This window comes from Phallusia mammillata, chromosome 2 (assembly GCF_965637545.1).
Source record: "Phallusia mammillata chromosome 2, kaPhaMamm4.hap1.1, whole genome shotgun sequence".
In the NCBI taxonomy this organism is placed as follows: domain Eukaryota; kingdom Metazoa; phylum Chordata; class Ascidiacea; order Phlebobranchia; family Ascidiidae; genus Phallusia; species Phallusia mammillata.
Genome location: NC_137253.1, coordinates 19,360,582 through 19,375,611, shown reverse-complemented (window position 1 = coordinate 19,375,611; position 15,030 = coordinate 19,360,582). Strand labels below are relative to the sequence as shown.

General features: G+C 36.7%; 2 protein-coding genes across 3 annotated transcripts; both read left to right on the top strand.

Moving 5' to 3' along the window:
- The first annotated feature begins 1,639 nt into the window (after positions 1-1,639).
- LOC145215013 (tetraspanin-18-like) lies at positions 1,640-8,240 on the top strand. 2 transcript variants are annotated; one of them, XM_080083667.1, is made up of 8 exons: positions 1,640-1,823; positions 2,363-2,486; positions 2,778-2,910; positions 2,965-3,024; positions 3,088-3,197; positions 3,272-3,294; positions 3,531-3,815; positions 4,139-8,240. In XM_080083667.1, the coding sequence occupies exons 1-8, from the start codon at positions 1,718-1,720 to the stop codon at positions 4,342-4,344; spliced, it is 1,047 nt and encodes a 348-aa protein (XP_079939793.1). In that variant the 5' UTR covers positions 1,640-1,717; the 3' UTR covers positions 4,345-8,240. The 2 variants fall into 2 exon arrangements, with proteins under 2 accessions (XP_079939793.1, XP_079939794.1); XM_080083668.1 differs by lacking the exon at positions 3,531-3,815.
- LOC145215009 (calcium-independent protein kinase C-like) lies at positions 8,220-14,144 on the top strand. Its single transcript, XM_080083661.1, has 16 exons — positions 8,220-8,493; positions 8,648-8,785; positions 9,017-9,068; positions 9,143-9,302; positions 9,385-9,419; positions 9,492-9,568; positions 9,654-9,789; positions 10,017-10,123; positions 10,199-10,229; positions 10,624-10,754; positions 10,829-10,996; positions 11,060-11,214; positions 11,274-11,412; positions 12,200-12,388; positions 12,571-12,711; positions 13,097-14,144. Exons 1-16 carry the CDS (start codon positions 8,287-8,289, stop codon positions 13,310-13,312), a joined length of 2,082 nt encoding a protein of 693 aa, XP_079939787.1. The 5' UTR covers positions 8,220-8,286; the 3' UTR covers positions 13,313-14,144.
- Positions 14,145-15,030: the final 886 nt, after the last annotated feature.

Genomic DNA, 15,030 nt, shown 5'->3' with positions numbered 1-15,030 from the left:
TCTCCACGCAGTATTTTTTAACTGTAACAACGTATCTACACCCTTCTATCATGTCAAGCAAACAACGACTGATATCAAAAAAAAAAAACGCATCGTAAGTGAGCCAGAATTGATCCAATATGTGCGGATCAATACACGATCCGATTTACTCAACGTTATTGGCAATTATGATAAGCCGACTTTTCTATCATCAGCAGCCTGTAGTTTTACAAACAACGGCAAAATTTATAATAGAAACTTCTATATCACGTACCTTTTAACCTATTTTTTGGTTTATTTGTTTCATAATTACATAGCTACATAAGTTTTACTAAAAAATTGGTAACAGATTTTACATTGCCATTTATTAGTTTGCTGCCCACACTTTAAAAATAACAATAAGTGCATGCGCATCGAAGCACACAACGGCCACTAACATATTTTTACAACCCGGTAGTTATTTTATGTGTGCATACAAAAAAAGGAAATTGATTGTCCTTTAGAGGGCGGTAGCTATCTCCAACACAAATACAACTTTTTTTGTTCTTGCCACAAGACCACCCCAACAATAAGCTATTGCAACTGGAAAACGAAAAGTAGTTCAGGAAATGACTATACGGATTGTAGCCTACATATAAATAACAATTTACTATAGAACTGAAGTTTGGTTCAAATTTAGCCCAAGTAGTATTAGCGTACATAAAGGGTATGTAGGTTTTGCGCTTGTTACTAAAACGACCGAAACTGTGACATGTATGTGTACCTTGATAATGACACAACAAACTAAGAGCAAACAACGATGGTTTGAAAGATGAACTGCGAAAAATTTATTTGGGATTTAAACGTGGTATCATCCATTGCGTGAACTTTAAAAAGGATGCAAATAATTTCCTTGGATTCTAAACGTTCTTTCCCGAGAATTGTCTTTCGAAGTAAAAGATTGGGAAGTCTCTTATACTGACCAGCTGCTGTAAATTAAGTTTAAAAATCGCTTCAGGCAAAAACTTAAAATCACTGAAATTTATTTTCACCATTTTTGTTGTTTGCCGAATGTCCCAAAATTTTACGAATCCCTAAACTATTTAGATATGTTGTACATAAAATATTTTGTTTAATGCCAGAATGAACTTTGATGAATCTCGGGTCTTTGTTATTATTAAGTAAGGTGACATTTTTGGGTTGTTTGTATCCTAAAGCATTAGCAGTCAAATTAAAAATGGATAGAACATAGAAGTTTTATCGTTTTTGGTATTTGCATTGAATACCGCCCAACTTTTGTGTGCTGTTTACTCCATCGAAAAGCGTTCTATATAGAGAAGAGTAGGAGCACGTCACTGCACCAGTGCTACTGCAGGAAACAGTTGTAATTCATCAAAACTACCTGATGTATTATAGATTTTTTTAAAGATAGTCGAATAACAAGTTCTTGAAATAGTTTTCTATCAAGCACGATTTAATACACTGAGTGCGTTATTTACGCACTATCATTGTTTTTAGAGTTTATTTGTTGTTGGTGTCCAATCGTTTGTTAACCCACAGATAGCGTGCTGGAAGCTTCCGGACTCCAAAAACTGCGCAAATCAGAGGAAGCAAGCGCGTGATCATGAGAGAGGCGGACTGGCCTCCGCCCCTCACATTAGTTAGCAGTTAAGAGAAGGCAACCAGCAGATACCTCTTGTTAACAAAACGATATTTTTAGATTATTCGGAAGAATTTATTTAAAAAGGCATTTAAAAACATGGCAAATCTGAGTATGGACAGCTGTGGCAGCAAATGTCTGAAGTATTTCATCGCTGTTTTCAACTTTTTTTTCTTTGTCGGAGGATTGTTGTTGGCAGGATTTGGTGAGATAAAGTCTATAGTTTAATCATAAAATTATATTAGTGATATAGGCTACAGATTACATCAGTTTTTCGTGTTATCACCGTGTCGTTTGTTGCCTTTAACATATCATTCTTATAAACTTAATTTCAGAATATCAACTTCGTTTAGTCTTGAACAGTCGTGTTAAAACCTTTACGCGTGTTAACTTTATCGCTTTCAGCACCGAATCAATGTAGACCACTTTTGATAAAACAAATCATGTTTTTTAGCTTGTGTATAAACAGTATGTTCTTTAGGATATCAACATGGTGTAAAACTATCCCTAAGCTGACATGACATAAGAATTTATTCGTTTCAATGCGATATTCCTAGGCTCGACCATCTTTTTGGCAGCCATTTACAGCAACCGCCGGCCCTATCACGGACTGAAAGGCCCTGATGTTATAATTTCACGATTATTTTGCTCCGTGATGAATAACACGCTTTGCATTGTGCGCGTGAAAAACTTCTTGCGGAAGCTATCAATTTCACCCACTGATTCTTTGTTGATCGTTTTCAGCTGGGTATGAAGCTTTCAATCCCTCCAGTACACTCAACCAAATGATTATGAGCCTAAACGCACCCATTCTCAAGGATGGACTGTACATTCTTATGGCTGTGGGCTTGTTTCTTGCCATGATTTCGTAAGTTTTGACATGCTGCGCAAATTAATTTGGTGTGTTTTGAGATAAGTGTTGGTAAAAAATGTAAATTTACCACCATAAAGTTTCCATTGATACGACTCTATATGCAGTGCTTACGTCGTTGGTGAATGTGAAGAAACTTTGTCTGTTTCAAACATTACCCAACTTTCTTTCACCCTTTTTCCTACACATAATTGTAAATAAGTGTTCCTTGTTTTGGAATCTTTCACACGCGAAAAATGACAGTCGAACAAAACATTTATTGCGTCAAAGGTAACATATCTTTTACAGTTTTTTCGGATGCTGGGGAGCACTGGGAGAGAACAGATGTTTGCTGATTACTTACCTCACATTTGTTCTCCTGATATTCATTTTGCAAATGGTTGGCATCATTATCAGTCTTGTTAAGTACAAGCAAGTAAAGGTAAACAAAACCATTAACATCATAAAACAAATCTTATTGGAAATGTGTTTTTAGGAGACGATGATATACGACCTGAATCATAATTCGTCAAGGTTCGGACCAGCTTATCTGGCGGTAAATAATAATCGTTTTTACCAATGTCAAGAAAAAATATATAGTTTAACTCTTGTCTGACAGGCAGTAAGTGCTCTTGAAATGAAGTTTCATTGCTGTGGAGTGACTGGTCCCAACAACTACAAAACAATTCCTGTAAGTTGTTACCCAACAACGCATAATGTAAAACGCAGGTAAGATCTGTTGTTTAAATATGTTGCAACTGGACTTCAGCAATTGACGGCAATGTTTATTTTTGTTTGAGCAGGTCTGCCTCTTCAACTACAGGGGGTAAGTCAAGCAACTTAAATTTTGCATTTAACTTCAGTTTGTAATTGTTCAGTTAAACGGAATTGTATAAACAACTTCAAAATCGAATTTTGACAGTTGCCTTGAGTTTTGTGAATGGTGTTATTTTTATGCTTTATCATCAGTTGTATCCGTCATGTAATTCGCAAATAATTTGATACCCTAGTTAAAATAAAATAGTTTTGGTATCCCGGTTTGACACTCATAAGTTGGATCAGATTCAATGACACCATCAGCAGTGGCGACTCCATTGACAACCTCAACCCAAGCATCAACCGCCACCACTGATACCGCTGCCGCCGCTGCTTCCACTACTGCCACTGCAGCCGCAACGGCCACGACTCCAGCAACAACGGTTGCATCAGCTCCTGCTTCGACAACCACTACAATGGCCCCTCCAGCTTCCACTACAATTGCGACAACTACCATAGTTGCAGCCGTAGCAGTCCAGACAACAACCACCACAGTCGAACCCCCACCGCCATCTAGCGCCCAAACTGCTAGTAAATTAATAAGCTGTTCTGTAAAAAAAACTTTATTCGAAATAGTTGAACAGTTTCTTCGTGTCTCGGATCTAAAACGACTAGTTTTAAGCTTAAACATAGAAAACCTAATATAAGAGTTTTTCATATCAGTAAATTTAAACATTTTGTTGCACGAACGTTGGCGTTATATGCATGCAAGTATGTGAGTCACATATATACGTATTTGTGTTGGTGCTGAAATGCGACATTTTCTGTTTCAGCATTTTTTTACAAACGCATTGATTATTTTGCGATAATTTGGCATTTTTAAGTGCTTACAAAAGTATTAATTGTATCTGCAGCAACATCGTCATTGGCACCAGCAACAACCATGGCCACAACAATGCCACTTGGAGAACCGTACCCGGATGGATGTGAGGCAGTTATTCGCCCTTACCTTTATGCTGCTGGGGGCGTGGCCATTGGAATTTTGCTCATTGAAGTCATGGTCATGATATTTACCTGCTGTCTGATTTCTGCTATTCAAAAGGGTTATGAAATAGTTTAAACAGTTTTTGACCTATAACTGTACATTGACCGTTGCATAAATATAAATTTTCGGATTTCGTTTTGGCCGCCGTTAAATTTGGTGGCATACTAAGATAAATTACAAGTTAATAAAAGTCAAAACCTAACCTGTTTTACCGCCAGTGTTGTAGAATGTAGATTACACAAACGAATAAACACAAATCTTACCAAACTGAGACGTATTTTTAAGCAACCAAATAACTTCAGAATATAGTATTGTTACCAGCCATGTTTCATAGACTTGTCTTTGCTCATCTGGCAAATATGAACAAGTCATCCGACGTTTCGACGTACGGGGCGACTACATCTTCATCGTCTCGCTCTCTTGGTGCTACAAGAACGACTTGAGTTAATAGTTGACATTACCCTGATGAAGACGCCCAGCATAGGACGTCGAAACGTCGGATGACTTGTTTATGTTTGCCGGATGAACAACGAAAAGTCTATTAAAAACCTTTAGATTTAGTACAGCAGCCGATATGGTGGTGACTATAATTATACGAAATACCCATTGGGAACAACTTAGACAGGCAAAACAACCCAATATCTTTTAATAAAGTTTGCGTCGATATAACGGACATGTAGTTATTTATTGAAGGTCGGTCTGCAATATATTACCCGACTAAAACCGAAACTAGCGAGACATGTCTAGTGCTCTAGCGAGAATTGCTGACCCCTGGTTTTCAGTAGTATTTTCGTTGTGCCAAACGGAAATGCGTAAATGAAACAATATCAATAATGCTGTAAGTCAGCGTCTGTCAATTATTAGATGTTTCTCAAAAAGCAGTAGGCGGGGCGTCGTGTCCTAAAAGTTTGTTTTGAGGTTTATGTAAACAAGAACCTTCAGTTCTAAGTACTATTGCTTAACGGACATATAACAATTCCGGGTAATTCCTTTTTTTGAAAAACAGCAAACAATTATTTTACTTTGTTTACTTTTAATCGTATAAAACAAAGTTTAATAAAAAACAGAAATACATATAAAAGAGCCAAATACATGAATTTTTTATTTGCCGTATTACTTTTCATAAATCATTGGTACAAATTAATAGAGTGGAAATCATAAAACTGGTTTGGAAGTAATGGAGCTTTTTCGATTTTTGTATAGTTTTAAATATTCTATGTTGTGCATCTGTATCCGGGCAAGTAGGCTACAGCAATTGTCATTTTTTGGGTAAAATATAAAAATGTTTGAACCAGACCATTAAATTTCTCAATGCCTTTAAAAATGCAAACTTACAACATTTAAGTTGCAGGATGTTGTGGCCGAATATTCGGTTTCGGCCCGAACCTTTTTAGGCGGGTTCGGTGCATCACTAGTTTATACTATTGGTTGGTTGCTTGTAGGCTAGAAAAGCATGCGTAAATTTTCAACCTGGCAAAACAAATCAAGTTACCTGTAAGAATGTAAAGCATGCCCTAAAGCAGGGGTCACCAAACTACGGCCCGCGGGCCGGATCCGGCCCGCGAGGTCATTTCATCCGGCCCGCGACCACATTTTTAAGGTTGCCAAATTGTATTGATAACTTTGTAACATTAAAAGTCAATCTACTCCTTACAAAAGTTTTTCTGTGGGAATATTCAGAATTGATATTACCGAGTTTCATCGGATTATGACGCCCAGGATTGATCCAAAGCCAGTTTGTTACGTCACAGAAAAGACTACAAGTATTAATTGTGCGCAAACAAGTGCCTTCTTTTGTCACTTGTGGAGTAATATACAAGCATTGCTCGTAAGATGAGACTAATTATACAGTTTAACAGCCGGTTGGCGCACCTAAAAACGCCTCGCGGGCTAAGTTTGGAAAGACGGCGCTAGGGCATGCATGTAAACTACGCGGCCCGCGTGAATCATTATTAGCACTCATCCGGCCCGCAGTGAAAAAAGTTTGGTGACCCCTGCCCTAAAGAGACCAAGACCCAAACCGCCCGGCTATCACCAACTGGAAAGCATTTACGCATTGACATTAATGAAGGTGTCAGTTAGCCTGCAAGTCACTTGCGTAGTGTGCATGAATCTCTAATGAAGAGATCCGTAACGGTAACGCGAGCCATAGAGCATAAAAATGGCATTTGAGGTGTTGATAAAAAAAACTATAGGCCTAACCAGAAAGGTCGTCCTTGGTGTCGTCGCGCATGACTGACATTTGATTAAGTGCGGTCTAAAAGCAGTGTTTTGTGGTTAAAAACAGGTCGCAAGAGTATATATTATTTTTATTATAATATATACGTTTCACAGATAAAATATACATAGTACACTGTACATCGCCCGGATGCAATTGGTCTGTTCAATATGCCAAGCCACAAAGGAGTTTAGGCTAAATGTGAAAGATGCGTGCGGCAGCCAGATCTGAAAAATAACCTACGTAAAATAACTGGAGCTCAGGAAATGTTCGCACTGGAACACAGAAGACTAGTTTTCCATTTACAATGCCTGTTATTTGGTGTAATATCCACGAGTCAACTTTAGCGAGAATGAGGTCAGGCAATTGGCGTCATCCAGCGGTTGACAATATTTGCAAAAGCTATTATTACATACAAGTGATTGCGTTAAGTTGTGAATGAAATAAAATAAGTTTTCTTACATATTTGTAAAATGTGGCACTTAAATTAAGCAACCCAATAATAAACTCATTTTACACTTTCCTGTTTAGGGAATTACAATTGCATTGTCCACGCGATGGCAGTATGTACCATACTAAGTTCGGTATTGGGCGACGCTGTGTTGGCGGCGAAGACCAAAAAATGTGTATTGTATTGTTAGCCTTCTGTTGTGCAGTGTTGCTGTTTGTTATGTTTAGATTGTGATCTTCTGCTTACATATTGTGTACTTTAAGGTAAAAATGAAAAAAATGTGCCACAAAAATAAACAAACTTAAAATGTAAAGTGTGCAGAAAAGTAAAGTAAGGAGAAAGTGCTTTTGTAGTTTTTAAACTTGTATTTTTTACCCAAATAAAATGACAATCAGGTTATGTCGTTTTTCAAACCATTTTGTAGTGTCAGTTGGAAACAAGTTATTTTCTTGGCCTTTGGTTAGCTATTTATAGTGAACTTTTGGGCATTTTTTTGTTGATTGCGAAAAAGTTGCAGCCATAAAAAAAAATTTTGCTGTAGCAATAAAAATTTAAGATTTTCGGCTGCTTGTTACCAAATTACAACACACTTTGACCTTTTAATTTGCATTGTGTTATATAGCATGAAAACTTGCCACCATTTCATTAGTGTTATCCCATAAGCAAAATAAACTATTGATTACAACATAATAATATTATCATCACAGTCAACATTTTGTACATCTTTATTGATAGTATTAGGGGTGTTTGAAAGGTAATGTTGAAACAATTGTAATTCAAATTTCCAAATTTATATTGCAATAAATATTAGTTAACCCACAACAACTTTGGAATGTGGGTAACTCTCTGAAAATAAAATAGAGCATTGAAAATAATATATTTCATCCTGTTTCCTCTTATTGCTGATACTTAGGAACAGTAAAATACAACAAGTTACCTTATGTGGTTACATTTTCTCTGGTACTTTTTTAAACTTTTAGCATATACTTGTATAATGTATGTATGTTGAAAAATTTACAAAATGTTAATTTGTCAAATACTTTATCAAATTTGACGGACCCTCCTGCAGTTGTTGTAAGATTTTAAGATTACCAAGTAGAAAGTCTTGATGTTTGTAAAAGAGCTATATATGTATGGTTTGTATTTGAATGAAGAGAGGAGGCATTTGAATTATAGCAGATTATTGAAATCAAGCTCGGATATTTCAATAGTTTGGGTTTGGCTATAGTATTAGAAGTTTTGTTTGTCGGTAATTGCTGAGTTTTTTTTCAGACAGGTTTTAACTGCTGCTTGTATTTTAGATACACATAAACATCACATTTTTATTGGGCAATGTGTAATGTAAGTAATGGAAGGCTTCTCAGGATCAGTTCGGATTTCTGTTGCCGAGGCTGTTGACTTAAAACCGACCGCTTTCAGTAAACGCTTGCCTGGAATTAACATATCAACACTTGATACTTATGTCGAAATCACAGTTGATGATAATGTGATCGGGAAAACAACAACAAAAGCTAAAACACTTGCCCCAGTTTGGAATGAAGAGTTTAAGGACGATGTGAGTAGTAAATGTTTTTCTGCTAAACTAACAGATAAAAGTGCAATGTCAAGTCAAGAGACATTTTTTTTGTGACCACACTATTTTGCACAACAAGAAATACTTGTTCACTAATATTGTAAACAAGAATTGTTATTCATATTTTTTTATCTAGGTTGAACATGCAAGAGCTTTGTCATTTCGTGTTTTTCATGATGCTTCAGTTGGTGAAGATCATTTTGTTGCCGATGCTCAAATTCACCTTGACAAAATAACTGAAGAAAACAAACAAAATGGCTACAAAGATGTTTGGGTGGGTAAAATTTGCAAACCTATATCAAACAGATGGTTGTAGTTAGCCATGTTTCAATCCTATGTTGTAGCCTGTTTTTAGTTGAGAGATTGTTTGGCCACTAGAAAAAAATTGCTATTTTAGAGTAACTATTAACCAAAATCATGTGTATCAAACAATTTATATAAGTCATGTGAAATATCACTTGGTATTTATGTTTATGTATTTATTTCTATTAAAAATATGTTTTAGCTTGACTTGGAGCCAACTGGAAGAATAAAAGTTTCCATTAAGTTGCAAAAAGGTAAATAAAGAAAGATGCAATTCCAGGTGTTTTTTATGTTGTGTACTTGAAAATGTGTAATTTTATCATTGCAGGTATGAATGCAAAACCTAAACAACAATTTAAGCAAAACAATCGTAAGCGTGGTCGAAGAAATGCTGTAAGGAGAAGAATACACAGAGTAAACGGCCATAAATTTCTTGCAACGTTTCTTCGGCAACCCACTTTCTGTTCACACTGCAAAGAATTCATATGGTAAATTATTGATTAAATTTCAGTTCAGTATGCATATGAACCGCTTGAAGCTGGCCAATTGGTAATCTTATTTTTGTTTTAGGGGTCTTGTTGGCAAACAAGGATATCAATGTCAAGGTACTTCTGAAAGTGAAACTAATCTAATTGGTACTTATGATAAACATTTCAAGCATTTTTTTTGTTTTTTAGCCTGTACGTGTGTTGTTCACAAGCGATGTCATACTCAAGTTTTAAGAAAATGTCCAGGTTGCAAGGGGGAAGTTGCAGTAAGTCACAGCAGTTCTTAATATGCCTTCATTGTTTATGTTACCGTGTTATCAAATATTTTCAATCATTCTTGTTTTGTTTAAGGAGGACCCTCTGCTTGGTAGAATTAACTTCAATGTTCCACACAAATTTCGATCTCATAATTATTCTTTCTTCACGTTTTGTGATCATTGCGGGTCACTTTTGTATGGATTGTATTCTCAGGGCATGCAATGCAAAGGTAGTTGTCATGTGCTAAAATTTTTTGTTTGTTTAGGAAATATAACATGGTCATATAAAGATGTATAAAATATGTTAAATTTGGTCATGATATACATAACAAGAAAATACCACTATACTACATATGGCCCGCAGTTTTTCCTGTTTGTAATTAATTTAGGTTTGTGCGTAAATAAATTATTCAATGACAAATGAGTTACATCAACTCAATTTACATTATTTTTTTAGCATGCAAGCTTAATGTACACAAGCGATGTGCTGCAAATATTCCAAATACATGTGGGATTAATGACAAAGCACTTGCAGACATCATCCAACAAATAAAGGATTCAAAGGTGTCGCTGTTTATGACATTTTCTTCATTGGTTTGTTAAACTCCCTGTAATATTTTATACCTTTTTAAATTTCAGGCATTAATGTCATCAGATCGTTCACCTTCAGGTAAGGCATCAAGCTGTTTTAATAAAGTTTGTTCCTGCATAGTAAGTAGTTTGTGGCGGAGGCAGCTGTTGGTCCTCTTGAGAGTGATGAGGTCACACTGCAACAGGAAATGATTTGATTTGCGTACCCTGCATGGGCTGCTTCACTTAGAGCGACTCACTTTTATTAGCCTGATCATTTTACTAGAATGGATATCATTCTGCCTTGTGTTGTGACTTGTCAAATTTGTAAACATTGTTCATTTTCCATATAGCGTACTATAATTTGAATACAGTTACCTTTGATTCGTATGCATACTGCTTTAATATTTTTTTTAAACTGAATACACTCACTTTATTTAGGCATGCAAAGTCATATGTAAACCAACTTCAAATGTATATCTTTTCTCATTTAGGAAATAAAACAAGAAATGGAACTGTTGCTCGAACACCACTTGCCTCAACATCAAGTGACTCCGATAAAAAACTTATTAAAGTTTCGGATTTCCATTTTATTAAAGTCCTCGGAAAAGGAAGTTTTGGCAAGGTTCAGTACCCAAAAGATATTCACTCAATTTGTAAAATGGTTGAAGTAATTTTTGGTATTTACTGCACGTTTAGGTAATGTTGGCTGAACACAAGGCAAGCAAGGAAATATTTGCAGTTAAAGTGCTAAAGAAAGATGTGATAAGTCAAGATGATGATGTTGAATGTACTTTGACTGAAAAGCGTGTCTTGGCTTTGGAACACCCTTTTCTCACATCATTGCACTCTTGTTTCCAAACCAAGGTATTAAGATAAAATTTTAGTTATTAAAGCTATATATACCAGTTAAATAAATTTATTTTTTAGGAGCGACTTTTTTTCGTCATGGAATATGTTGGTGGAGGAGATTTGATGTTTCAAATACAAAAATCCAGGAAGTTTTCTGAGGATCGATCGCGGTTTTATGCTGCCGAAGTTATATTAGCCCTTATGTTTCTTCACAAAAACGGAATTGTTTACAGGTAAGGTTTTTTTGCCACAGGTGTTAGCTTGGTAATGACTGACATAACGTAATACACAGAGACATCAAGTTGGACAATATACTACTGGACCAGGAAGGTCACTGTAAACTGGCAGATTTTGGTATGTGTCGAGAAGGTGTAAGGGACGGCAACTTGGCAACAACGTTTTGTGGCACACCAGATTATATTGCTCCAGAGGTACAGCATGCTCTCTACCTATCTATGCTATAGTACACAAAAATATTCAGCAACAGATGTTTATGCTGTCTTGTATTCAAAATTTGGTAAATAATTAACTCCTATCCGTGAAATGATTCATTAGTGTGTAATAATGTATTGCATCACTGTCATGCATTTATTCCCCACCAGTGACTTGCACTGCTTACTCACCCTCTACAAATGTTTTTTTTTTATAGCCACCTAAATGGACTTATTGGATGCTATTTAATTTGCCCATACTTGCATTTTAAATCTGTTTTAGTTTTATCCGGAATCAATAAAAAAACAGTGCATTCTTAAAAAAATACATATAAATACACTAAAACATATATCCATGTGACAAAATAATACAAAAGCCATTGTATCCCAAACTGTAAGTTTACAAAATGTACATCTGTACTTGATCAAATACTATTGATGGCGCAAGGTTTGAACTGACAATAACATGTTGCCCTTTTCCGTTTGAAGCCATACTAACCTTTGATCAAAACTCAATTTAATTTTAATGAAAATACATATTTTCCCTATATTTAACAAAATTCTTGATGTGTTAAGGCAAAAAAACAAACATCTGTCCCATATGGCACCCAAACAGTTTGTTTGGTTAAACAAGCACATTATTCGTTGTTTGCATTTGTAGTAAAAGCACAAAAACCCAGGAGAGAAACTACTGATAAACATTGCCCTTCACAAACATTTTGGCCTATGATAAAAGACATTGGTTGCACAACGACCTGAATCCCAAGGGTGTTTTCATGTGATGCAGATATTGCAAGAATTGGATTATGGCGTGTCAGTTGATTGGTGGGCAGTTGGTGTTCTTATGTATGAGATGTTGGCTGGCCAACCACCCTTTGAAGCTGACAACGAAGATGATTTATTTGAGTCGATCATGAACGATGACGTTCTATACCCCGTCTGGCTTACCAAAAACGCTGTGAACGTTTTGGAAATGGTGAGATATAATAGTGCATTTAAATGGAATAGGCAACCTTAACCAAGCTATTGAGGTTGCCTTTTTATGTTATGTGGTTAGTGCACATCTGGTGAAAGAACGATCAAATTACCCGTTCAGTTTTTTGAAGTGCTGTCTGTTAAACGTCCTTCCCTAATCGATATTAATCATCTTACTTTCAGTTCATGACTAAAAATCCAGCTCGGCGGTTGGGTTGCGGATCGGCTGGTGAACCCGCCATTCTCCAGCATCCATTCTTTGCAACTGTAAAGTGGAGCGATCTAGAGGAAAAGAAAGTTACCCCGCCCTTCAAACCGAATATGGTAGGCTTCATTTGTAGATTACTACACGAAACAGAAGTTGGTAAAAAAGGTGATGTGCTGGTTATGGTTCTTCACGACCCTTTGGTTGACGCGTTATTGCAGTTGTAAAAAAAGAAGTGCCTGGGGCAAAAAATGATCAGAGTTGCACTATGCGCTGCATGGTGGTGCATGACCCTAGTTCTAGCTGGTGAAGGCCTGAGATTTCATTTCCATTTTAAATTATAGGTTAATTTAGGTTTTGCAACTAGGAGTCCCGACACAAATTTGACCTATCAAGGGCCCGTTTGGTGGTATTCAAACATGATTTGTATTTTTCTGAACTTTTCCAAAAATCTATTCTCTTTTAGGTATTGATTTTTGAAATATGGATTTGTGTTTATTGCAGAAAAACCCTTACGACACAGCAAACTTTGATTCTGACTTTACTCGGATGACACCACGCTTTACGCCGATCCCCCAGCAAGCGCTCAGCGCCATCGATCAATCAGATTTTAAAAGCTTTTCGTACGTTAACGACAAGTACTCGTCGGCCAAAGAAGCGTCACCTGTCAGCCAAGAAACCCCGAAATCGACGGCATCGATCCCCTCCACCGATTTGTAATGTGATTGACTAACGGCGGATTGCCTGGTGAATCGTTCGGACTACAACCCACACAGAAAGCAATCGACCACCGCCACCCTATGTCCCTGCCATGTCGCCAGCACAAGCCTCCTATCTGCAAGCCTGTGTCCTCTTCAATTTTGGTACTTTCGTTCGCTTCGAGTTTTGTATGCCGGACTTGTGTGTAAATTTCACGTTACCTGCACTTACAACGAGTCGTGTTTTCCGCGAGTTTCGACAAGCATTTGTGTCTCCACGGACCTCATTATGAGTCGAATGCAGAATCTCTAAATCCCTATTGTTTGTCACGAATCCGCGGTTAGGTAATTAAGTGGTGAAAACATGCTTTTGCCCAAACCTGCATTGCATCAATATCTATAACGCTCATCATCATGTTCTGGTGCAGATGTTACTACTAACCAATTAAAATAACCTATATCTGGTGCAGGCGAAAGAAATGTTATTTACCATTCACTAACATCATCACCACCGTACTAGTTGCCCTCGCCGCTACATACGGATTTTTTTATCTGCATGTTACTTCTTTTGTTGCGCTTTTCTGTTTTGTATTTGTTTTCTGTAAATTGTTGTTTACTTTGCCAGTTAAGTGAATGTACAGCATGAATATCATGATTTGCCGCATATTCTAACGTTCGATTGAGATATATTCAACTTTAGTTTTTCTGTGTCTTTCGCCGCCGCCATTATGATAACCCAACCGCTCGCTTGTCGAATAAATAAGCTAGGAGAGTTTTATTCCAATCGTGTTTTTTGCTTTATCGTGATGAAATGTATTTTATATTGCCACAATAAACTTGTTGTGCGTCTTTTAGTTGCATTGGTGTAAGAAACGCTCGTAGCTTTAGCGAAACTTTTGATGAGCGAATAACGTTGTCTTCAGTCAGTTTCTGATCTGTTGTTACCTCATGAAGAGCAACAGGAAATAAGATGACGCAGTTACAACAAAGCGAAAGTGCAGCTCACCGGTCATCTAGTTAAATTTGCCCTACAGGAATATGTTTTAACTAACACTAAAAATGTTAACCTGTCAAAGTTAGTGTTAGCAGTTTAGTATATTTGGTACTGTTTGCGAGTCTGAGTTTCAGTTGGTGGCAAGCAAGCAGGTCTGAGTAATGCTTCCCGGAAGTTGACTACTACAATGTATAGTAGTGACGACATGATCTGTTATCGATTATTGTCATTGTTTTTACGTCTTGACCTCCATGGCACCTTACAAGTTAAACTCAACCAATTTTTTTATTGCAACCTGAACCCAGAGACTTGTGTATTTCGCTTGGTAAAGGTAAACCTTGGGATACAATAGAACTATAACAAACACAAGGTTTATTTTTCACATCACACTTGGCCATGGCTAGCCAAATTACTTTTTGCTATATTAAACAAACAGATAATCTTGCTTATGTTTCTCAGCTATTATTTTTAACTGTGAGGCGTATTTTTAACTGGTGTACCCCTGTCGATGGCCTGTCTCAGTGTACTCTTCTACCAAACAACAAACAAAGTGCAGCGATCCACCCATAAACTGCCAGCAATACCATAAAAGAAAAATCATTTATTTAAAAATATTGTTGACAGAACTTACTAACTTTCACGTAACCGGCCTAAAGTCAGATGCGCTAAACTGATTTACCGAAAGACCCATGTTTGCAAAAAGCAAAAAAAAAAAATTTAATTGCAAAAAAACCCTAGATGAAGCC